Here is a 25540-nt window from a genome sequence, read left to right as displayed (position 1 = left end):
CCACAAACACACCTAGCATTTTAAGAATTAGCTATGTAAACTGCACCCTAGTACAAGCATGGGCAGATCCGCATGATGAGTATGCAGATCATCAGCAAGGATGTTGTCAGCAACAAAATGATTTCTCTCTTTCCTGGAGATATGAAAGTAGGGGAAAGAATCAGCAAGGGAATACAGGGACAGCAAGACTGCAAATTCTGTTCACTTCAAGGCTGCAAGCAAATTCCTGGGTGTACAATTCTTTAATTCAGTGTGTATTTTTTGCATCGAACTCCATGACTGCAATTCTATCAAAGAGAGATCCTTCAGGTGTGAAGTCTGCCCATGCCTGCTTTACAGGTATTTCTAGCTCTGCTTAAAAATGTATCTTCGTTTGTATGAAAGAACAATGATGCTGTGGTTGTTACTAATGACATAGAAAACACTCCCACTATTTGCATATAAATCTACATACCTGTTTCCTGTTAATAGTGTGATAGTTGAACTGCTTCCTAAAAGCACACCATCTTATCAAAGGCTTAGTACCACATAATTCAAATAGCCCTTCCTTATTCTTACTCCACCTGTCCTTCCTTGTACTTAACCGCAGCACAATCATCTCTTGAAAACAGATGACCCCATCTCAGCGATATTGCCTTAATCTCACCCTCCACCCACAAATGAGAAAGATCCAAATTGTATCAATTTCCCCCCCTTACTGACACATCCAGGGGCAGCCTCATGATCTACTCATCTATTACATTTCACTAACTCAATGTTAGTAATGGAAGCAATTAGAGGGCTTGCTGGATGTTTCAGGCTGGTATGAACATGGCCCCTCCCATCAATCCCCACCATGGAAATGGCAAGAGCAACGACGGATGGCACAATTTCAGGATGGTGTCTTTATTGCTAATCTGGGGTAAATGAAGAACTTTAGTTATAGTGAGTTAATTAAGGTGGAGTCTCTTTGAAAAGCTTGTTTCTCATGTCTTTCACATCTGGATGGAGTTTGCCCCTTCTCAGATAAACCCACAAACCCCTTGACTCTCACTTTCCCACAGTCCCTCACATTTCCTTTGATCCCTGGTCAGCCTTTTCTACCATGTTGCTATTTGCTCAAACAAAAGTTTGACATGGCCCATGTGAATTGGAAAAAGTACTTTGTTTAATGTTTAATAGTGAAATAGGGTAATAAACTTAAGTAGTGTTAATACACTTTGCATCCAGGACTCAACACAGAGGGATCCACAGATCAGTGATTGGTGATCATAGAAGAAAAGAAACAACGGAGAAGGCATAAATAAAAGTGCTGCCCCCAAAGTTCTTCCACACTTTGACTTGTTTTAACACAATGTGGTCTAGGAAAAACAAAGCAATTTTCAGACCCCTGACAAAGCCCTGGTGTCATAGGTACACTCCCTTGCCTGCAGCAGTATTTTGACTGGTAGGTGTGTTCCCTACTGTCTGGGATAAGAGGGCTGCAAAAGTGGGAAGTTCAAGCACTGATATCAGATGGTGCACACTCATAATCTATGCTGAGTTGGATGCAATCAGAAAAGGGAAGAGCAAATTTCATGCAGTATCATCCTCTGCCAACTCAAGGATGGGAGCAAAAACTTTAGAATTCAATAGAATGTAAAGGCCCTCTATATTTTATCTCCTTGCAGACATCCAGATTTATTTTATTTATTATTCAAATTTAATTACCGCCCATCACCCCCAAAAGAGGGAGATTTACGTCTAATTGTGAAGCTTTGGGCACCAGAATAAGAATTAAAATCAGATTTTTGTGGTTCAGATTTTGCTCAGAAACCTGAGTAGCCTTCTATGAAAGTGCCTTCACCAAAGTGATGGTCTTTAAGGAAATCATAATAGAAATATAATAAACAAGTTAGAAAACCTGAACTAATAAATGCTGACATACTGTATTGCAGCAAGACAATACTATGTTTTTCTCTTGCCCATATAATAGAATCCTCAAACTAAGAACCCAAAAAAACACAAAACTCCACCCACATAAAATAAATCTAATTGCCAACCCCCAAAATATTTCAGTTTCTAATTAGACTGAAAAAATGAACAAGAGCAGAAATACAGATTTCAGATAGGAAGGAAGAAAACCTGTTATTCAGACAAAATAAATCTTTGCTGATCTTGGGAAAAAAAAAAGAGTATACCAGGGCTATAAGCTAGACCAGGAAGAAAAACAACCAAACCAAGGAACACCAGACCAACCATTTCCTCATTGTTATGAAGAAACTTAATACACATGTCCCTAAAGTCCACCTAGAGTCAAGTTTGACTTGAAGACTTGGATTTTAATAATGACCTTCCATCTGATTCAGATTCACCATTTTAATCTTATTTTGAACAGAGAACAAGTCTTGCTATTTTCAATATTCATCCAGTAACTTGAGAAGTTTCTGTACTGTAATGTTTAAATGATACTTCAGAAGATGCCTCTCCATGTTATGTGAAGAGTAACTGGGAGGAAATAATGACTTGTTAAGAAAACATCAGAATGTTGACAAAAGATTGTTTAATGAGGTATTCAGCAGGGTAGTAAAAAGTTGTATATTTTATTTTTTGTAAAAAAAATTTACACATGCAGACTAAAACCAGTGTAAGAAAGTACCCACCATTATTTTAAACAAATAACTATACTTAAATAGAAATGTCTGCAATATGTTTGTATAAAAATAAGATACATTTGTACAGAAACAGATTCTCCAGTTTTCATATTGATACAACAATCCTAAACACATACAATTTAACCTGATCATTGTTTTGAATCAGATGATACTGCTAAGGTATTTTATGTGCAAAAATTCAACATTTTTTCTTAATGTGTCTTACATTCTGAACATATTGGGCTTCAAATTAAATCCTAATTGACTTTTCAAGTTTCAAACAGTCCCATACATCGTATAACATCCAAATAAAGGTAATAAGCAGTGTACCACATTCAGCGCCTGTGCCTGCTGTGTCCTGAACGACCACCACCGTGGTGCTTGCTTTTATGGGATCTCTCAAATGACCGTGATCTTTCTCGCCTGTCTCTGTGGTGTCCTCGCTCATGTCTGTGTTTCTTAGCGAGGTCTGAATGGTCCCTGGATTTGCTCTGAGAACGTGAACGGGACTTTTTTCGTTTGTGTCCATGTCTATTTACTCCTTTCAATTCTTCTCTGCTGTGTTTCGGTTTTAGATGAGGTGATCCATGATTATGGTGCCTCCGAGGGCTGCCACTGTGACTACGTGACCGGCTTCTGGACCTTGAGCTGTAGGTTCCCGACAGACTCCGTCTATTGTTGTAACTTAAAACACAACGATGTTATAGCCTTTCAATTTGTTACACAAAATACAGCACTGAATTACCTACTGCTCCTATTTTGCCAAACATTATTGTTTATATTACTGAAATTACTATTATATTTAGTTGTTTGCAGAACAATTACAAAATTGGAAAGGAAATTATAAGTCCAGCCTGTTACAGTTTTGTAAGCAAAACTATTTGAGAGTACTATGCTATCATTTATGGGTGAATTCCACAGAAAATCCTATAATACTAGGATTAGTAGTAGAGATTATGTGCATCTCTATTAACTTCCACGGCAAGCTCAGAGGAAGCATAGGAGTCCCTAATCGCTCACAAAACATTCACAATATGAATGCGTTACACTCTTAATACTAAGATTCCTTAAGTAGAATAAAGGTGCATTTTAAATTAAAACTGGAATATATGAAGTAATCGTTTTAAAAAAAACTCACTGTCTCCTTGGAGAATGAGATCTGGATCGGGATTTTGTTCTTGACTTTGATCGGCTAGCACTTCTACTGCTTCTGCTTCGCTTGCTCTCTTTTCTCATACTGGTAAGGGGGGGAGAAAGGAATAATCACTATGATGGATGAAACAGTTAAGTAGCTTTAAATGAGTAGCATGTATTATTCTCTGACCAACTTTATTATGAGATTATTACTTCTAGGTATGAGGAAAACATTGTGCTGAAATCATTCTGGGTGGAGAACAGCTGGTTTTGTCCATGGGCAAAATGAAACAAGATGGTTTTGCTCCTGGTACAGCCCCAAACATGGTTGTTCTAGGCAGAACTGGTTTGATAGGGTAGGAGAAAGCCAAGGATGTTGGAGGCCGAATGGAGAGAAGGAAAGAGCTGCAAAGATTAGTGGGAGGGGAAGTTGAAGGGATAGGCCACGCTGGAACCAGAAAGGAGACAACTAGCCTACTTGTCTATTAGTAAGATTCTGGATTGTGTTTCACCTATGATCCTTAACAAAAACATTACTCATTTCGCTTCTACTGAACCATAATTGAACAGTTTGACAGAACTTCTGAAATGAAATGATTTGTTCCATCTTTGAAAAAAAAGTCTTTCTGTTTTGTGCAAACCTTATTACTTACCCATTATAAGGACTCTTGGAAACCATCTGCCTGTCTTCTGGCTCTTTTTTGATAGCTTTTGCATTGATACACACTGGAGATTTTTCTTCTGTTTTCATTTCTCTTGGAGATGCTAAGAAATAAAATAATTCAAGGTAAATATCTTTTTTTTCTATAACCAATAACTAGGTTTTGATCATAAGCTACCATTAAATTTAATTTTTCTTGATTTAAGACATTGGGCTTTCGCTTTTATCTTACACCTTAAATGATGTGATTAGCCTCCCCTTTCTAAAAATTTAAAATCAGTGACTTCCATAGAAGCCCCTTCCAAACAATTTAGATTCCTCTTGTTTGAAATAAGTGCTGTCCAGTATTCTGAAGGGAACAGAAATATTCAGTTATTGAATTCACATTCAATGGTGTTTAAATGTTTGTGAACCCTTTTGAATTTTCAGTATTACTGCATACATATGACCTAAAATGTGATCTATTCTCCACACAAACCCTAAACTAGATGCAGAGAACCCAATTAAACAAATGAGTCAAAAACATTATACTTGTTCATTTATTTATTGAGGAAAATGATCCAAAGCTACATATATACATAGAGCCAGTTTGGTCTAGTGGTTAAGGCAATGGGCTAGAAACCAGGAGACTGAGAGTTCTAGTCCCGCCTTAGGCATGAAAGCCAGCTGGGTGACCTTGGCCAGTCACTCTCTCTCAGCCCAACCCACCTCACAGGGCTGTTGTGGGGAAAAGAGGAGGAGGAAGGAGTATTAGGTATGTTCACCACCTTGAGTTATTTATAAAAATAATAAAGGTGGGATAGAAAATAAATAAATATGTTTGTGCCAAAGTATGTCAACCTCTAGGATTATCACTTCATTTGAGGGGCAAAGAGTCAGATGTTTCAATCAATGGGATTGAATCAATCAGGTGTGAGCGTAGAGCAAAATTCTGGGTATTCACTATCAAAGTCTGATTTTCACAACACAGGTATGCGGAAGTGTGTCATGGCTTGAACAGGTCACTAAACTATTTCCGAAGGGATTGGACTCCACCAGTCCACTGTCAGTCAGACTGTGTACAAATGGTGGCAATTCAAAACCACTGTTACCTTCCCCAGAAATGGCTGACCAAACAAGATCACACCAAGAGCAAGGTGTGTAATACTCCAGGAGGTCACAAAGACCCCCAGGGTAACATCTAAGGAGTTAAAAGGCCTCTCTTGCATTGGCAAATGTCAGTGTTCATGAGACCACTATCAGGAGAACCCTGAATAACAATGGTGCGCATGGCAGCCACTACTCTCCCCCCCCCCAAAAAAAACCAAACACACACATTACTGCCCATCTACAATTTGCGAAAGACCACGCGAATAAGCCAGAAGGCTATTGGAAGACTGTTCTGTGGACAGATTAGACCAAAATAGAACTTTCTGGCTTGAATGAAAAGTGTTATGCTTGGCAAAAGACAGACACTGTATTCCAGCATAAGAATCTTATCCCATCTGTGAAACATGGTGGTGGCAGTATTCTGGTTTGGGCCTGCTTTGCTGCCTCTGGACCAGGATGGCTTGCCATCCTTAATGGAACTATGAATTCTGAATTGTACCAGCAAATTCTACAGGAAAATGTCAGGATATCTTTCCTCATGAACTGAAGCTCAAGAGAAAGTGGGTCAAGCAGCAAGACTATGACCCAAAACACACAAGTGACAACCAAATAATGGTTGAAGCAGAAGGAAGGTAATGTTTCGGAATGGCCAAATTAAAGTCCTGATCTTAATCCTAGAGAAATGTGGAAAGACCTGAAGCGGGCAGTTCATGTGAGGAAGCCCACCAACATCCCTGAGTTGAATCTGTTTCGTAAGGAGGAATGGGCTAAAATTCCTCCAAGCCGATGTGCAGGACTGATCAACAGCTATCGAAAACATTTAGTTGCAGTTATTCCTGCTCAATGGGGGTGGGTGGGGACCAGTTACTAAAAACAAAGAATCACATACTTTTGCTACACACAAGTATGTAGCTTTGGATCATTTTCCTCAATAAATCAACGAACAAGTATGTTTTTAACTCATTTATTTAATTGGTTTCTCTATCTCATTTTAGGACGTGTGGAGAACAGATCACATTTTAGGTCACATTTATGCAGAAATATTGAAATTTCAAAAGGGTTCACAAACTTTTAAGCACCACTATATGTTGACTTAAGTATTCCAAGGACCATTTGGCAAATATTTTTTTTACACCCAAGCTTTCCAAAATGCTTACATATTAGGCAACTAGCGACATGCATTCCCCAGGCTAGCCATTCATAAAGGTGTGGCTTAATATTAGGAATGTGCCAAACAGTTCATGCACAAACCATTTTGAAACATGCATGCTTGATCCACATACAGAATAAAACAGGGCTGGAGAGAGGAGTCAAGGATACTGATGGCAGGGAACGAGTACCATTGAGTAGACTGGACCTGGTGGGAGCTGGTGGACTATGTTGTGCGGGAACATTGGCAGCTTAAGGGATGAGGGAAGGTGCTAGAAAACCAGAGGGCCTGGCAGGCTGGTAAGTTATGCTATGGTGGGAGTTGTTGAAGAGGAGTAAGTTAATGCAAAATAGTTCCATAAAATTATTACAAGATCCCTATGGGCTTTGTTTTGGCCCAAACTTGGAAAAACAAAAAATATTCTAGAATGAATGTTAACTTCCAAAATACAATGCATCTTGTTTGAATTTGAAAAAAACACTTTTTAAAAAAATTGTGCATACCTTTATTAAGTATAAACTGTGTGCACAATTATTAGGCAAATGAGTATTTTGACCATATCATCATTTTTATGCATATTTTCCACCTCCAAGCTGTATAAACCCGAATGCTACTGGATGTAAGCATATCAGGTGATGGGTATTTGTGTAATGAGGGAGGTTGTGGCCTAAGGAGATCAACACCCTATATCAAGGTGTGCATAATTATTAGGCAGCTTCTTTTCCTCAGGCAAAATGGGCCAAGAGAGAGATTTAACTGACTCTGAAAAGTCAAAAATTGTAAGTCTTTCAGAGGGATGCAGCACTCTTGAAATTGCTAAGATATTGGGAACCAGAACCATCAAATGTTTTGTTGCAAATAGTCAACAGGGTCGCAAGAAACGTGTTGAGAAAAAAAGACGCAAATTAACTGCCAAAGATTTGAGAAGAATCAAACATGAAGCTACCAGGAACCCATTATCCTCCAGTGCTGTCATATTCCAGAACTGCAACCTACCTGAAGTGCCCAGAAATACAAGGCGTTCAGTGCGCAGAGACATGGCCAAGGTAAGGAAGGCTGAAACTTGACCACCACTGAACAGGACACATCAGTTGAAACGGCAACACTGGGCCAAGAAATATCTGAAGACAGATGTTTCAAAGGTTTTATGGACTGATGAGATGAGAATGACTCGACGGACCAGATGGATGGGCCCGTGGCTGGATCAGTAATGGGCACAGAGCTCCACTTCGACTCAGACGCCAGCAAGGTGGAGGTGGGGTACTGGTATGGGCTGGTATTATTGAAGATGAGCTAGTTGGACCTTTTGGGGTTGAAGATGGACTCAAAATCAACTCCCAAACCTACTGCCAGTTTTTAGAAGACACTTTCTTCAAGCAGTGGTACAGGAAAGTCTGCATCTTTCAAGAAGACCATGATGTTTATGCAGGACAATGCTCCATCGCATGCATCGAAGTACTCCACTGCGTGGCCAGCCAGTAAAGGCCTCAAAGATTAAAGAATAATGACATGGCCCCCTTCCTCACCTGACCTAAACCCCATTGAGAACTTGTGGGCCCTTCTCAAACAGGAGATTTACGGGTGAAGGAAAACAGTACACCTCTCTGAACAGTGTCTGGGAGGCTGTGGTTGCTGCTGCACAAAAAGTTGATCATCAACAGATCAAGAAACTGACAGACTCCATGAATGGAAGGCTTATGACTGTTATTGCAAAGAACGGTGGCTATATTGGTCACTGATTTTTTATTTGAAATGTCAGAAATGTTTATTTGTAAATTTTGAGTTATTATTCTCACTTTAACAGATGAAAATAAACGAGTGAGATGGGGGAATTTTTTCATTTAGTTGCATAATAATTCTGCACACTAATAGTTGCCCAATAATTGTGCACACATAGATATGCTCCCAAGAAAGCCAAAACCTCACTTTTACTTTCTTAAATATTCAGGTTTGAGGTTTATTAACATTTTGGATTGACCGAGCGCACTGCAGTTGTTCAATAATGAAATTCATCCTCAAAAATACAACTTGCCTAATAATTGTGCACGCAGTGTATAATGGCTGCAATGAAGCATTCAGAGACCTATTATTGTATTCAATAGATTTCAGAACTCAGAACAGACACATGCGTGCCAGATCAGGTACAGACATTTCACTTCCAGGCTAGGCAACACCTTCAGTGTGAACAGGGAGTGGGCTTTGCTCTCTGTTTATATACTGTCCAGCTTGTGTTGGTGGAGGTGTTGTTCTCTCCTTGGGAGTTCCTTGATGGGCTGTTGTTTGCTGCTTGGTTGGCTGACTGAGTTAATAGTTCTTTGATTAGGGTATATTGTGCTGTTTGATCGTTCATCTGGTGTTAATCCTGGTGTTAATCTTTGTGTATCTGGGTGTTGATTGCTGGCAAGGAGGTGTTCTGTCTTTTGGCTTTTCTATTGTCTCTTTTGAATGGTATGTAAATGTTGTTTACCTCTGTGTGTCTGTTGATGAACACCAGATGAACAATCAAACAGCACAATATACCCTAATCAAAGAACTATTAACTCAGTCAACCAATCAAGCAGCAAACAACAGCCCAATCAAGGAACTCCCAAGGAGAGAACAACACCTCCACCAACACAAGCAGGACAAACCATGGTATATAAACAGAGAGCAAGGCCCACTCCCTGTTCCCACTGAAGATGTTGCCTACCCCAGCAATGAAACGTCTGCAAGAAAACAAAAAGGCTCAGAGAGCACCAAGGACTCCACAGTTCAACCCTGAGCCACAAATTTTCACTTTGATTGATACTTTTGCTTGACCAAGACAACAGCTTTGGAAGCAATCTATAGTTAAAAAGCACAAAACGTGGAGTTGCAAATAGTCAAAACAGCAACCACACACTAAGTAAAACTTACAGGGCTTAGAAGCAGGTGAAAAGCCTCCCAATGTTGAAAGAGCTGGAGTTCCATCTGGATTTAATCCTTTCGCTTTTAATTTAGCTTCCTGTAGGGCCATTTTTCTCTTTTCTACTTCCTTATCAAGCAATTCATAATTAGGCTGTAAAAACATGAGTCCAGAAGTCAGTTTGTACCAAAACGGATATATAAGTCTGCCTGATGTACTCTAATATTTCCTTCTAATAGTGAATCTTAGGTGGCTGAGCACCTAAAAGTAAATGGCTTCTATATATTCAGGAGATGATCTTAGGGATTCATGTGCCAACACAAATTTAAATTTGAATTAAAATGATCCCAAAGTCAGCAAACTATGTAAAATTGTCACTGAGAGTATTAGGTTTGCTTTAAGTAGATGAGAAAGAAAAGGAGTTGACCATATGAGGCCCCTGGCATAAGAAAGGTTGCTTGTCATCCTTTCTATGTTGCAGATGTAATGAACGTGAAGGGGCTTTGGCACACATCATGAGTGTGTCCACTTTTAATTTGTTATTGGTTAGACATTATTATTATGGTGGCCCAAGGTCTCTGAAGGCAAAGTAAGGTTTTATTAAATTATATCCCCCAAACCTGGAATCTTTTAATCTATGAAGACCTTTGAATATATCTAGATTGAACTGCTGAGAAAAAAGTGATCATATACAGGTAGTCCTCACTTAACGATCACAATTGAGACTGGGATTTTGGTTGCTAAACAAAGCAGTCATTAAGTGAATCAGACCATTTTACGACCTTTTTGCAGTGGTCGTTAAGCAAGCCACATGGTTCCCCATTGATTTTGTTTGCCAGAAACGAGTCGGGAAGGTCGAAAATGGTGATCATATGACCATAGGACACTGCAACGGTTCTAAGTGAGGACAGAATGTAAACTGGTTTTTCCAGCACCGTTCTAAGTCCAAACCATCAGTAAATGAACGGTTGCTAAGCAAGGACTACCTGTACTCATGGAAGAATGCTTGTGTTCCAGATTCTAAATGTTAGTTTAACAAAATTTGTTAACTCTCAGCCTTTGAATCAAATCTGTATTGAAGGACAGGTAAGACTGGACAATATGATTCCGTATGGACTAGGTATAATTCATATTATTTGCTCTTTCGGTTTTTAAAAATTTTGTCCCTGTTTCCTAAGGAATTGTTTTTCCTTTTTGGTTTTTCTTCTTCCCTAGGTAATTTGGTATAATGTTTTTGTTTCTTCAACATACATATAGAGAGAGCGCGCGTGCGCGCGAACGCTTTTTAATGTAATTGTTTCTTTTTTAAAGTCTTTTCCATAATAGTAGATACACTATTACTATTTTTCTTTCCTTGAAACTGACTCTTAAGTCTCCTTGCATACTGGGACTACCAGAAGTCCTGTGGTATTGTGACAGGGTATAAAAGTAATAAACAGTAACTTGGAATGCATACATTAAGGGAAATGGCCACACTGTAATATTTGTAATACAAACTATGAGTATATAGAACATTACCTTCTTTCTAGTGTAAAGCTTAAGTGTCGTTAAGCATATCTCCTGAATTTCTTCTTCAGTAGTTCCAAAAAGCAAAAACCAATGAGGACGGTTAGGTAAAGGAATCTAGAAGACAAAATATTACCGAAAAGGTTGCAAATCTGTTTTTTCCAAGACAGTACATTCTATAGCTCTGAAGTGTCCTAAAGGGCCTGACAGATGGACCTCTGAAAATGTAGGCTCTTTTAGAAAGGGGTCTCCTGCTGACATTAACATCCAGGCAAGTTCATACTGAAAACCTATTCATGTAACCAACTTTTCATTATGGATTCATATAATCAATATTAAAAATTAAAAACGTACAAAAGATATGAATAAAAAGAGAAGACAAATACTTACTTGAAGAGCTCTAGCAGCAAGATAGATACAAGCACAAGCTATTGTTTCTGGTTGAAATCGAACAAATACATTGGTTCGAAGACTGTCATTCATGTAATTCCTGAAAAATATAAACCTGAATGTGTTTCCTGTTTCAAAGTTAGTATGAAATCAAACAAAGTTGGAGACTCAATCTACTTTATTATTTTTTCTTTTGTTTTATTTCAGTAATTTAGGTTCCAATGTGTCAAAGAATCTGCTATAAAGACAAAGTGCCTCAAATGCCCCTGGACCACTGCAACAAACAGGCTCTTTTTATCTCTCTAGAACCCTGTGAAAGTACAAGCTGAGTTTTACTTTGAGTTCAGTCTTCACCATTGCAATGCGGTACACCTCAATGTGAAGGGCTTAACAAAATCTTTATGTAATTTGTATTTCTGAGTATTCTTGGAAGTGTCCATCAACTAAACTTTAACTCCAAAACCATTAATTCATGTGACCACATTTCTTAAAAAATTAACTGTACTCTGTTACAGATCTGTTAATTTCATACAGATTTAAGATGCTCTACAACAAATTTCTAGCCTTCGAAGATTAAAACTATCATAGCATACTACACATATAATTTACATCCCATTATCCTGAAGGGACTGATATAGGCATGTGCTTTAGTCTCCTGCTGAAATTAACCAGGTTTGATTTTAGCATTCTGTATTTTTAAAAATAATTAAAATATTTACAATTAATATTAGGCCATCTGTGAGGCCAGAAATAGATGCGAATGACAGCTGTACAAATATTGCTATAGGTACAATGCAGGTTTGCAAGCAAAAAATTAAAACATTTTTTACAATCAAATATACTCACTGCTAATGTAGAACTTAGTAATGAAGTATTCTTCTAAACCTAGTGGGTAACCTCCAAACATGCGTATAGACCTATTGTGAATTTTCTGCTGTGTGAAAAGCTACGGTCACCAATATGTCTATAAATGAGACATATGCTAGCTTTTTGCATGCACAAAAGAAAAAAATCCCAAAATTAGGCAACTTCCCCCAAATAATAAGATGCTTGGAAGATAGAATTAAAGCCTATCCAATGTACCTTAATAGGTAATGTCGTAAGCACAATAACTAGGAAAACAAGTATACATTTAATGATTATGTATATTGAATAGGTAGTTCTAGAATCAAATATACAAATCCTTTTGACACCCCGACAGAACTAGAAGATGCTGCCAGATGGATATGGACCACTTCAGTAAATCTCGGCTGAGAGCTTGCACTGGATTGACTGGAGAGAGAGGCAGCCAATCAGGCCATCCTCAGATCATGAGCTGTGGTGCAGAGGGCAGAGTTCTATGACTTACCATCAGGGACTACCCTTTAATTAAAGAGTAGAAAAAAGAAAAAAGTTAAATTGAGTTCTCCAAGGAAATGTGTTATGAAAGCCATGAAAATAGTAAGCAGAAAACAAGCAGTAGTACACTTCACTTCATAAAATTTTATTACTTTTAACTTACAGTTCATTATTTGGTATTTGGGACATCAAGCTTGTTTTTTCTGCTACTATTTTCCTGGCTAAGAGAGACGAAGCAAGAAGAGAATAACTTACCAGGCTGTCTGGACGAGAGTTTGATTACGTTCACATTCTAAGACTTGCAAATACATAACAATGATCTGAGGGAGAAAAAAAAAAGAAGCAGAACGTATTAAATCAGTTATTTAAATAGTAACACATTTTATCCCAATCTCATTTTGAGCATAATTCAATTATTAGAGTCTATGTTTTCTATTAGCTTCTGAAAAATTGAAATTCATCCTTTCTCCTGGTTATAATTAGAAGTGTTGCCTTCTTAGAAGAAGGCATTTATATTTATGCTATATTAGTGCAATTTTTTAAAAAAATCTTTACCTTCTCCACCATCGTGAAGATATATAGTTTAATATTGGAGAGCAAAAACTTTAGAAGACTCACCTTATGTGGATGCTTGACATGAACACAAAATCCCAATTCCTTCAGCACCCTCCTTTCTGCTTTGATTACTTGATTTTTGGTGTTTATGTAGTTCTGATCAAGTATCAATGGGCTTGGAGTCCTACAGTTTGTAAGAAATAGAGTCAAAACGCTTTTCTATATCGAAGACAGCAGCTTCTCTGTTTTCCCTTCCAACCAGCTAATGGCAACAGAAACCAGATTTTGAACTCCTGCAAACAAGTTTAAGCTTTAATCTTGTGCTGTCCAAGTTAACTAAGGGTTATTACCTATAGTTTTATTTTCCTATCAATATTTGAAATGAGACATTTGAAGGATATTTTACTTCATTAAAAAGACAATTGAATCACAAGACAAGAGTCCCAGCAGTCTCTCAGGGAAAGATTTCATTATCTGAAAAGGAACATACTGATGTATTAAATTTCCACTGCCACTTTCAACTCCTGTAAAATAAATCCGTTATGCATGGGTAAAAAAATGAAAACATTCTTTAATATCTTTTCCTCGTATATTCATAGTATGCATAGGATTTCTTCCATTATGTCTAACTTGGATTTAAACATTTCTTAAGTTTAAAAAGCAGTAAGAAATAAGAAATCATATTAATTTCTGTATCTGTATCTCTACATTTCTAGGACAGACTATTGGATCAATCTGTCACTTTTTAACGACTAAAAGAACACATTAATGGGTAGAAGGAAGTATTTAAAGGCTGTCCGTAATCAATATGCTTTCCTTGATAGCCATTCAAGCACTGAAGTGTTTATTGTATATAAAATACACAAAACAACACTTTTCCCTTGCTTATCATGCAGGTTTGCATATTACTACAATTTTTTCCCCACTGTTTCCCAATCGGACATTTAGATGGTCAGCTTCTCAGGATAAAGACATGTACTTTCACACCTTAGAACATTAGGCACATTCTGTCTTACTCTGAGTTCTAGAACATTTGGATTCAGAAAATGTGTCAACCCTGTTCCTTTATGTTATAGACATGTAAGCTGTTTATAGCATAATATTCTGAATGTTACTCATTTTTAATTGGACAGGGAGAAAAGCAAATCATATTCTTGCTTTAGGTACCTATACAGAGCAGAATGACATTATATCCATCAGATTGTATTCCTACAAGCACTGTTTGATTCAAATCTCAAATAACTGACTGCACATTCAAGATAGTTTAGGGCCACAGGACATCTGAGCAACCAAAAAGTATTGTAAAGTATACATCTATGATTTTCTACTTATCTGTGCTCAAACTGTAACATTTCATCTCAAAAATGCGTATAGTTTACTTATTTCCCAGTATGTAAGCCACAAAAAAGTTAACCATCTTGTTGGTGTACAACCTAAGCAGGTACATATTACTTATTGTGGTGCCTGTATTTACTTGTCCTAGGAAACTTTTTAGCAGTCTTTCCCCAAATCCACACTATCATATATTTTTTTTGGTGGTATAAACAAGCAAATCCCATCTACAATTTTATATCAACTAAGTTATTTAACTCCTGAAAGTGCATTTATTTTCCTAAACTTATTAAACTGTTCCTGATACACAAACTTGCATTTTAATAGCCCCAATTAGATTTCAAACTGTATTCTGACAAACTTATGCAGTTTATTTTTTTGAGGCAGACAATAAAGCTTTCCAAAAGCCAGATAAACTGTAGAAATAGCAAGTTTATCTGTAATCAGCTTTAAAATCTCTATTTGGGTAGCATTTGACAATTTACCATATTCCTTAAGCAAAATTCATAAGCAAATTTTACTTACAAAAGATGTGGCTTGTAACTGTTATGGCATGAGAAAATTCTGGTAAAGAGCACAAAACTAGTGACTTTGTTTAGGCTCCATGTTTCTTATCCAGTCAGATGTGCAAAGTCTGTCAATTCAGGAATGGAACATTCTGAACAACTCCAGAATGTTCTGTTCTTCCTCTGAAACATGCCAAACCAAAATACCTCTAGAATGGCAAGGGTCTAGAGTGGAATGGAACATTCTAGAGGTTTCTAGACAAATTTGTACATCTATAGGTATCAGCTACTTGAATGTGAAATGTATTTCAAGACTAAAAGGCACAATAGTCTATTTAATACCACCTAGAAATTTTAACGGAAAGACTTTTTATATGCTATCTCTGGAATAGATTAATTCACCAGAGTGTAAAAAAAAAAGCCAGGTTGCTTTTACATATTTATATCTGAGAAATATGTTAGCTGAACATTGAGGACAACTAAAGCACTCATTTTAGAGTGATATAGGAGATGAAACAATTACCAAAAAAAGGGGGAAAAAACTTGCTCAACTGCTTCCAACGGGTCCTACGTTGGAACAAAAGTGGTCCACCCAACTGTAATATATTTAGCCAGATCAGAATTTCAGTGGCCCAAATTAAATACGTTTAACTAGAAGCGAATTGCAAAGCTGGCTTATCTTGCAAGTAAATACTAATGACACAGTCTGCAAGTCGTTAAGTATCTAATTGGTTGTGTAAAACACTAAAGCATTACAATTTGAAACATACTGAACACACAAGCAGGGATCAAATTATTAACTCAGTGTCTCATACTCGATCTAATTTTATGTCCCGTTTTAAATTTGTGTATATGTATGTGTGTGTGTGTGTATATATACAGACACCTTGTTGTGTGCTTGTATCTTAACTGACACCAGTTTAAGAAAAAAACACTTACACCTTGCAATTTTAACTCACTGCTCGGGTGTGCTCTGATGTCAGCACTAGCTGCCAAGAGTCTGTTTTACAATTGCAGCAGGATATGTGATATAGAAATAAACCCTAAGGTCAGTGAGGTCCATTTTAGACCAAGAAATATAAAAACAGATGCTTAGGTTTCTCATCTATTTGTCTGGTATTAAGCCATGTTTTACTCCCATTCCTGATCTAAATCTGAACAGCGTATTTCCCCCCGGTAGGGAGTATGTATATATGTGTATATGGACTTAGCACCCTTAAGATCTTGGCTTCTCACATCCTAACCTTCATTATGTCCCATTTTGTGTTTTGTTGAGAAAGCACAACACAGGAAAAAAAAGTGGAATGATCTTATACTGTTAAATCCAGAAAAATCACATCCTTAAATCAGGAATGTCTTCTTTGGAATAGCTCTGGTCTGATAAAAAAACCATGTGTAACTTCCAGTACATGCACACATCTTCTGCATTTTCAATGAATTCCTCACTAAGTTTGCTGTCAGAATAAATACAAATATTGAAATTGTCTAACAGATATATGAAAACATTTTATTCTGTAAACCAAACCATTCATATTATCGATTATAATAGCATCTTCCAAGGTCCTTCTGTAATACTTTTAGACCTCAAGACCCCAAGGTGATGAGGCTGAACTTGTGACCTTCACAAGCAAAGCATGTATTTTTTCAATTGCTGTGTGTAAATATTTACTTTTACTGCACAAATCCACCTGCTTTTCTTTCAAAATCCAACAGAAATCTCATTTCAGATGAAACAAGTCACATTTCCTAGCAGTACTGAAAACTTATGTTCATTATATTCTTAAAGATAAATTTGCATATTCAATTGATTTGTGTTTCATAAAGGGGAATATCTGAGTTTTGAAGCAATCTGTAGAAAAATATCATTCAATGAGAAAACCATGCTTTAAGTATAATATTAGATCAATAGCATAATTGTATATGGGTGCACTGTTGTATAGATGAGATGTTCACTTTGGACACTCAAATATAGCAGGATAAAATATGATGAAATAAAGTTATTGAACAAAGTACACCTAAGATTTACTAGTTAAAATTCTCTCTCTCTCACACACTCTCTCTCTCACACACACACACACACACTTCACTAGTTTCCAAAAACCTGGACAGCAAAGATAAAAGCTTAACCCAAGATACAGGAGTTCTTCCAAATGGTTCACCAATGGCCAACCTGTCAGTCCCCGGTTCCAGTGACCTATTCTCAGAGCACTGGCTTCTCCTTGGGGATTTTCGATACGTCACTCACTGTTGCCATGACGACAGCTTCATCTCTATGAACCACTCCACATCACCCAGGCTTTGGTAAATGTAGCTGGTCGCTGTATAGTCGGTTGCAAGGGAAAAAAGAGCTAAAGTTAATAACATGTACAACAGATTTGTTTGTAAATTTGTAACACGCACAGAAATATACTTACATCCTGTTAAAAAAATGAACCTGCATGCCAAATTTTAAGCTTCCATAACCATAGTACAGATTTGTTGCAGAATTTTCAGAGAATACTTAAGTTAGATTAATTAACAGAAATGCAAATCAAGCATAGTTCCTTGGATACAACACTGCCACCCAAAGCAGTATGCCAATGCTTGGCATGTTAGTTTGATAGGCTTATTTAAATAATTAAAATATATACAAGTTGTTAAATCAGCACCCAGATAATTTAGTCTTAGCCTCACTGGCCATAATATATTTGCTTTATTTGAAATCAAGATATTGCAGAAAATGCCCCTGCTGCAATTTGCATTCAAAATGAGGTTGAAATTTTCATTGCTTACTTTAAGAAAATACTTGAAAAGGAAATAAGCAAGATTAAGCCACATGTATTTTGCCAATACAGGCAATGAATAAAGTTTTTTATTCAGAATATATGTCTAAATATATCCAAAGCATTTCTCATGTTAGAATGGCCCATTAACCTATATGATACAACAACAAATTCTTGTGAATTTTACTAGGTTTCAAGAAATCACTGAAATAATTCTTCTTTACCACTACTAAATCCACCTCAGACAAAATATATGGATTAAAGCAAGGAAACTATCTAGAAGCTAAAGTATTTCTCTAAAGACTTCCTAAGCTTTCAGTTTAAAAAAAGCTCCCCTAGCTCAAACTTTGTTTTATATTAAAAGCTAGACAGTTCCACAACGGAAATAGTTCTAAATCAATCACTAAACCACACAAAAAATTGAGACCTATCTGCAAAATCACGATGAACAACAAGTCTGGTTCCTGTTCCTAGATTCACATGCTTTCAGGCTTCATTTGCCGACATCACTGAGGATACTATTAAAACAGGTATCTGCTGTAAATCAAGTTGCTGTCAACTTTCCAAACCAATAATGCTACCATCAACTGAAACAATTATATGTAGATCTCCCAAAATACTATCTTAGATTAAATGTACTTGCTTCTACATGAATGACTCAATCAATACTTCCACTGAACTTCAGATTTAACAGGAAGTCACCATAACGAAGTCTGTTGCAAGATAAACAACAAAAACCCAAGTACCAACTTAGTCCTTAGACTTCCATCCATTTCTGATCAATTACAGAGTTATTAAACACATTAAACCTCTAACCTTATCTATACTTATAGAGGAGTGACTAACTATAAATAAAGCACTGCATTCTGCACCCAATTTTTTAAAAAGTGTATTACCAAACCTGTACAGAAACAATTCAAAGACCCCTCAACCTACCAAAGTAACCCTATTCAATCGAAACCTCCACAAGTTGGGGCTACATTGTGTGAGAGTGTACAATTAAACAATATACATGGATACATTTCATGGAATAAAAGTGGAGCTGGCCTTACCTTTTGGCTCTTAGTTGGCGCAAGTGATGGAAAACATTGATCACATCTCTTATACGACGAGGAGCTTCTTCAATTTTGGAAGCAAGATTAATGCAGGCCATAGCCACAATCTGGAAAAAAAAAGCCCATTTCTATGAGTAAATGGCCTTTCAATCTGCCCATCATATATTATTACAAGACACAAACAGATTCAAAAACACCTTTTTTCAAGTCCATCAAACTCCCTTTTTCCCTGATGGCCCTAGAACTCACCTCGAAACTGTGCTTGACAAAGGACTTGGAGTAGAAGAAGCGATGGAAGAGCACCTGCCCAGTCGCCATCGCCACCTGCGAAGACAATCCCCAGACGGGGAGGAGAGAAAGATCAGCCATGTCAGCCGCTGGAAGAAGGCGCATGCGCAGGAGCGGCAGCGCTGCCCCCCCCCTTCTTCCTGGTAGCGGCGACAGCGCCGGGCCTGTCAAGTAGGCCGAGGTCGCGAAGCCGCCGCCATTTTGCGTCCAGCGCCGTTTCCTCTCCCTCCCTCGTTTTCCTTCTCCCGCGTCCCCGCCACATTGGGCCTTCTAGAGCCAACGTTCCCCCAGCCTTTCTAACCGTCCGTCCGTCCGTCCGTTCTCCCGCTGGAAACCGGAACGGCCGGGGCCTTCGGTCACGCCGAGACCGGACTCTCCGCTCCTTTAGCCCCCAGCCCGCCAGCCTCCTTCCCTTCCCCGTCCGCACGGCCCCGGTTGCGCTGACCTGTGGCAGACGAAGGAGGATGCCCGCCGCCTGGATGAGCTCGCAGCCCAGGATCCGGAGGTCGGTCTCGCTCTGCAAGTCCAGCCCGTCCTGCATGGAAGGAGTCGGCGAGAGCCGCTCCTCGGGAATGAGCGAGTGGTCGATGGTCAGCGACACCTCAGAGTACAAGCGGTCCCCGATCAGAATCCCGGCGGGGAGAGGCGGCGGCGCTGGGGCGAGGGGGGCGCCCGTGGCGGCAGGAGAAACATGAGTCCCAGCACAGGCCATGACGAACGACTGCGGAACCGAACACACCTCGACCGCACCCGGAGCCGGCCACGCAGAGACTAACTCGTTTGCGCCCGGCCCGCCCGGCGTCCGATGACGCAGCACAGAGCGGTGCGCGCTGGGAAAAGAATCCTCCCCTCGCGCCCGCGCCTGAGAAGCAAGCGCTGCGCCCTGCGCGCCGCCCTCTCCCGTGACGTCATTGGCGCCAAAAGAATTAAAGGGAGAGGGAGAGACGGACGTCTGTGTTATTAATAGGTGCCGGGCGCGGGCCTGGAAAGGAGGGGCGGGCAGAGGTCTGCGATGTGGTAAGGCCGTCCAGCTCCAACCAGGGAGGCGGAGGCTTTAGGGTGTGCCTCGGGGTGAAAGTCACAGGTCTGCCAGGAGAGCTTGTAGCCAGTGTTCCTCAAACTTGCTGGGGAATTCTGGGAGTTGAAGTCCACACATCTTAAAGTTGCCAAGTTTGAGGAACTGCGTTGTAGCCCTAAAGATGTTGGTGGAACTTCCATTTCCATTAGTCTCGCAAGAGCCTGTTTGTGGTGGGAAGGGTCTGGGGCATCTCGCGTTCCTCACTTGTGTGCAACCTGCAAGAAGTTTCCACGTTGGACAGAAGCCTCCTAGAGTCATATAAAAGTGAGATGGGTGGCTATATAAATCGAGTAAATAAATATCAGTTCACGCTACTTGCTGCACTGGTTTTCTACTTGCAAGGACTTACTTATTTAGTAATCAAATTTACACACTGCCCATCTCACTATATAAGTGACTCTGAGCGGCTTACAGACTCTTATGAGTTACCTTGCTTCGTCTTCCTCTCTAAATAATTATTGTAATAATGTTCTTTTTAATAATCATTTTATCTTTTTATAATGATTTTATTTATTAACTGTTTTTATCTTGTTGTATGCTGCCAAGTCGCCTTGTGTGAGATGGGCGGCCATATAAATGTGAGAAATAAATAAATAAAATAAAGTTCCAGTGCTATTGGCTGTTGACCTTTTTGATTGCCAGGAACCATCTGCATGTTGCAGCCCTCACAGGGGAGTCTTTGGTAGCTTATTATGGCTTCACCCCTGTTTGACTGCACACCCGACTCCCTCCTTAGCAGGCCATTTTGGAAGCTTAGTAGAAATTTATAGTATATGAATAACTAGAGTCAAAAACGTGGTAAGTGAGCTGTCAGTCTGAGCAACTAATATTCTCAGCTTCCTAAAAGTGGTTGTAAAAAATGACATACAAATCTTTCTGCCCATTGAATACACAATGGGGAAGTACATACTTCAATATCTACTTTTTCAATTTGTTCAACTATGATTCATTTATGGAATTATAATGCTATTTAACTTATATAGAATATATTTCTTATTATGTGGGGAGCCTGTAGTTTAAATTTACATGTTGTTATAAGTGTTACTACAGTTCTCCTGTGTCCCTGCATTTCACTGATTATTCCTGCAGATACAGTGCCAGCACTAAGGCACTGACTTTGTTGCATTAGAGGCAACAAATTGCTGAACCCGGGTTCAAAGTCCTCTAGTTCTTGGAGGTCTCTCTTTCATCCTTAGATCCTGGGTATTATCAAAGTAACCCATCAGTTCCACTGATTCTGCTGCCTATCAGGGATGTGTAACCGTTGCTAAACTAAATGCAGCCCCAGTTGTGTGCCAGGGGCTGCACTCTCCAAAACCATAGCTATGTCAGGGCAGAACAATGGTTTTAACTTGGTTTATATTTAATATTCAGTATAAATATACTTATTTCCATGTTGTATTATCTATCACTCTTATATAGATAATTCTATCACATTACAGAAATAATCTTGCAACTCATTTGTAGAGGACAGATTTTTTAAAGCCTAAGAGAGAGTGATTTTTCAGTCTTTGTAACAAGTAGCAATGCAATACTGACATTGCTGTATTATTATATCTTTAAAAACACGACTTGTGACAATAACATTTCCTGCATTAAGCATCATTGGACCACATGACCTTTGTGGTCCTCTTCAAGCTTGAGCTTCAAGAAGTCTGTAAAAAGGAGGATACCTCTACTTTTGGGGGGGGGGGTGCCTTCCAGGCAGTGTTGACTCCTGCTGAGTCTCTGGAGAAGTCCCTGCAGTTTTCTTCTGCAAGATTTCAGAAGTGGTTTGCCATTGCCTGCTTCCTAGGACTGAGAGAGTACCAGGACCAAAATATCAAGTTAACATGATTGGGTTTATCAGTGATGGAAATTGCTTTGTGGTTCACTGGACGCTTTTGCTAGTATCTTGTATTCTTTCCCCACTTCATACTCTTTTGTTGCTATTACTAAATATTTTATTTTTAAAGAAAAGGCCACAAAACAAATGCATTTCTACATATTGTCTCATCTCAACTAGTTCTACAGCCAGTTTGTAAATCGCAGCACCAAGTCACCATGAGGATCCAAGTGCTCTGGTCCTGAGCAGGCAATTTAGGCGACCACGCGTACGGTCCACCGTAGGTGACCACTGGCGTTCCAGCAACAGCTGGGAAGGCGCCTGGTTGCAGAAACTTGAAAGCCTGTACGCACCGCCAAAACGGATCCGGCGCCGCGGCTCGTTCATCCCAACTTCCTTCCTAAGTCGATACGCTCCGCCTGGACTTTGCGGAGGCATACAAGCTGATGACGAAGGTTCTGAAACTTCCTGGAATGGAGGGAATTTCCCACGTGTGTTTCATTAAGCGCAGACTTGCGAAATGGCGAGTGAGGCGGAGACTGCGTGGAAAAGGCTGAGCGGAGGGACTGGGTGACGTTGGTTCGCGGGAAGCGAAACGGGAGTCGTGCCGGAGTTTATTCGTGGAGTTCTTGGTGTTCTCTGAGCTCGGTTGTTGGCGTGGGTAGCAAAACGTCTGCAAGCCAACAACTGTACCAAGAACTCCGCAGTTCAACCCTGAGCTACAGATACTCTGTTGGAGTTTATTCGTTCCCGAAACTATTACCTGCTTGGAAGGCTGCCTCCGGATTGATTGATACCGTGTTGATATAGTTACCCATATCGTTCCTGAAGCTATCACCTGCTTGGAAGGCTGCCCATTCATTCATTCATTCTGTTTATATAGCCACCCATCTCACCATAAAGTGAAAAAAATAATAAAATCAAAATGTTCAGTGCAATTTAAAAAGCATGACGAATGATAAGCGACTGCTGTTGAGCTCCTCATCATCTGCCCAAGGTGCTTGGGAGCATCTGCTTTGTTTTGCAGACTTTGGCAGATGATATGGCTCTAAGGAAAGCTTGATCCTTGATAATTTGCAGATGGGGAAAGGAAAATCCTATTTTAAACGGTTTGGAATCTTTAGCCATTCAGACTGCTGGAAATGTGCCCATAATTGAATTTTTAAAACTGCACATTTTGAGCGGGTGTTGGCATTTAATCTTTTGGAGTTTAGATGTATCAGAATTACCCAGCCAGCATGTTTAGGACTCAAGCTGGCAGATCCTGCATGTGGGGAGAGCTGGGTTTAAATCCCAGTGAAGCTCACATGGGTGATGTCTATCCCAATAAAAGTATAGTGGCTGTGCGTATATATTCACACCGAGACAACTGGGAGCAGCTTCCAAAGCAGACGTGCAAACCTGGAAAAAACCATGGCTGCTCTACCTGAAAAAGGGTGTGTTGCACATGCGCTCACGTACATTGCAAACCACCTCTTTCAAAGGATTTATACAGCCCTGTTATTACTTATTACTAGCAAGATTTATATCCCACCTTTCCTCCAGGCACCTTACATGGGATGTTCCCTTCATTTTATTCTGAAAATAGGAACCCTCTGAAATGGCTTTTGCTGGGAGAAACTGGCTCAAAGTCACCCAGTGAGTTTTCATAGCTTGAGGGTGGACTTGTACTTGGGTTACCCCAATCCTAGACCTTAATCATACTAGTTGGCTGACCTATTAGGTAATAGTGCAAATTGGCCTAACAGATTGTTTATCTGGTGCTACGCACGCAATTGCTTTCTGGTTTTCCACAATATAAATACCATAATGATTCATTATTCCCATTCTTTCAAATCCAAGAATCTGTGGTAAGAAACAGATGGGGGACTAATAGACTTCGCATTTTTTAAGACAGGGGGGACACTGTTTGATGTCTCCTTGAATGCTAGGTTGCCATTAACTGTAGATATTTCCAACAACTGCATTCAGTCCCCAACTGCCATCTTGGGACTGCCTTTGAGCAGCTGATTTCTCCAACTGTAACATCTGGCCTAGTTTCTCAACTTTTTGCTTCTTCCCCATTCCCCGCTTTTTGTAACCTTGCAAAGAGGTTTTGGAAAACTGGAAAGGTTGTCCATTTTGTTGGTCCCCCCGAAGTTATCATCCAACTGAATTTGTGGGGTTCCCCTCATGCATTGACATGCTTGCTTTTTTTATATAACACCTTTTTTTAACTAGATGAAACAGTAATCAATGTTACAGAATCCCATATACAGATGGTGTATTGTATTTAAAAGAAACATCAAAGAGAGGCTCTATCAGTGAAAGAGGTATATTAGACCAGATAAAGAAATTTGATTCTGTCTTTGGGACATGGATAGATACTGGTTTTCTGTCCCACTAGAGAGTATCACTTTCTCCTTACCATCTGCCCTGTGGGAAGCAACTCAGAAATGGAAGGGAGATGGGGGGGGGGGTTGTGGGGTAAACATCACTTCAGAACCTACTTCAGCCAGATAGTTCCCCTCCCTTGTAGATGGCCATCTGTCACCATCTGCTGTATAAGAAGGATCTGGGCAATTCATTGTCTTTTTATGTTTTATATTGTGATTTTATTCATTGTTGTTGATGTTACTTGAAAGCCACCTTGGAAAAGTATATATTCTGGAAAAGCTCATTTAAATAATTATAATATATAAAAATGTTTACAGAGATACCACCATACATCTCGCTCCAGTTTACTTAGGAGAGCCAGTTTGGTCTACTGGTTAAGGCAATGGGCTAGAAACTGGGAGACTGAGAGTTCTAGTCCCGCCTTAGGCATGAAAGCCGGCTGGGTGACCTTGGGCCAGTCCCTCTCTCTCAGCCCAACTCACCTCACAGGGTTGTTGTTGTGGGGAAAATAGGAGGAGGAAGGAGTATTTGGTATGTTGGCCGCCTTGAGTTTTTTATAAAAATAATAAAGGTGGAATAGAAAATAAATAAATAAAATAAATAAATAAGCACCCTCAAATGTTACAGAACACGTGACACCTTTGCTCTGTGAGCTGCATTGGCTACCAGTATGCTTCTGGGTACAATTCAAGGTGCTGGTGGTTACCTTTAAAGCCCATCATGGCTTACGGTCGGGTTACTTATGAGACTGTCTTTCTCCGGTGGCATTTACCAGTCCTGTTAGAAGCGTGCTCTGTGTCCCATCCACAAGAGAATTCCATCTGGCAGGACCCAGGAAAACAGCCTTTTCTGTTGTGGCACCCATCCTCTGGAATATCAGACTCACCCCAACCCTGCTGGCTTTTCACAAGGCCTTGAATACTTGGTTTTGCTGTTGAGCCTGGGGCCCTGGTAATGTTTCTTGCTGTATTGATTGGAGATGTCTGTTATGTAATGTTG

General features: G+C 39.4%; 1 protein-coding gene across 1 annotated transcript; it reads right to left on the bottom strand.

Annotated features, from left to right (window-relative positions):
• Positions 1 to 2504: 2504 nt before the first annotated feature.
• CCNL1 (cyclin L1) lies at positions 2505 to 20041 on the bottom strand. Its single transcript, XM_063306524.1, has 11 exons — positions 19708 to 20041; positions 19224 to 19298; positions 18972 to 19081; positions 13383 to 13503; positions 13020 to 13084; positions 11427 to 11526; positions 11049 to 11153; positions 9542 to 9683; positions 4400 to 4511; positions 3751 to 3849; positions 2505 to 3296 (listed from the first exon to the last, which is right to left on the bottom strand). Exons 1-11 carry the CDS (start codon positions 19972 to 19974, stop codon positions 2948 to 2950), a joined length of 1545 nt encoding a protein of 514 aa, XP_063162594.1. The 5' UTR covers positions 19975 to 20041; the 3' UTR covers positions 2505 to 2947.
• Positions 20042 to 25540: the final 5499 nt, after the last annotated feature.

The sequence above is a fragment of the Candoia aspera genome, chromosome 6 (assembly GCF_035149785.1).
Source record: "Candoia aspera isolate rCanAsp1 chromosome 6, rCanAsp1.hap2, whole genome shotgun sequence".
Classification (NCBI taxonomy): Eukaryota; Metazoa; Chordata; class Lepidosauria; order Squamata; family Boidae; genus Candoia; species Candoia aspera.
This window is presented reverse-complemented; position numbering and strand designations above follow the sequence as displayed.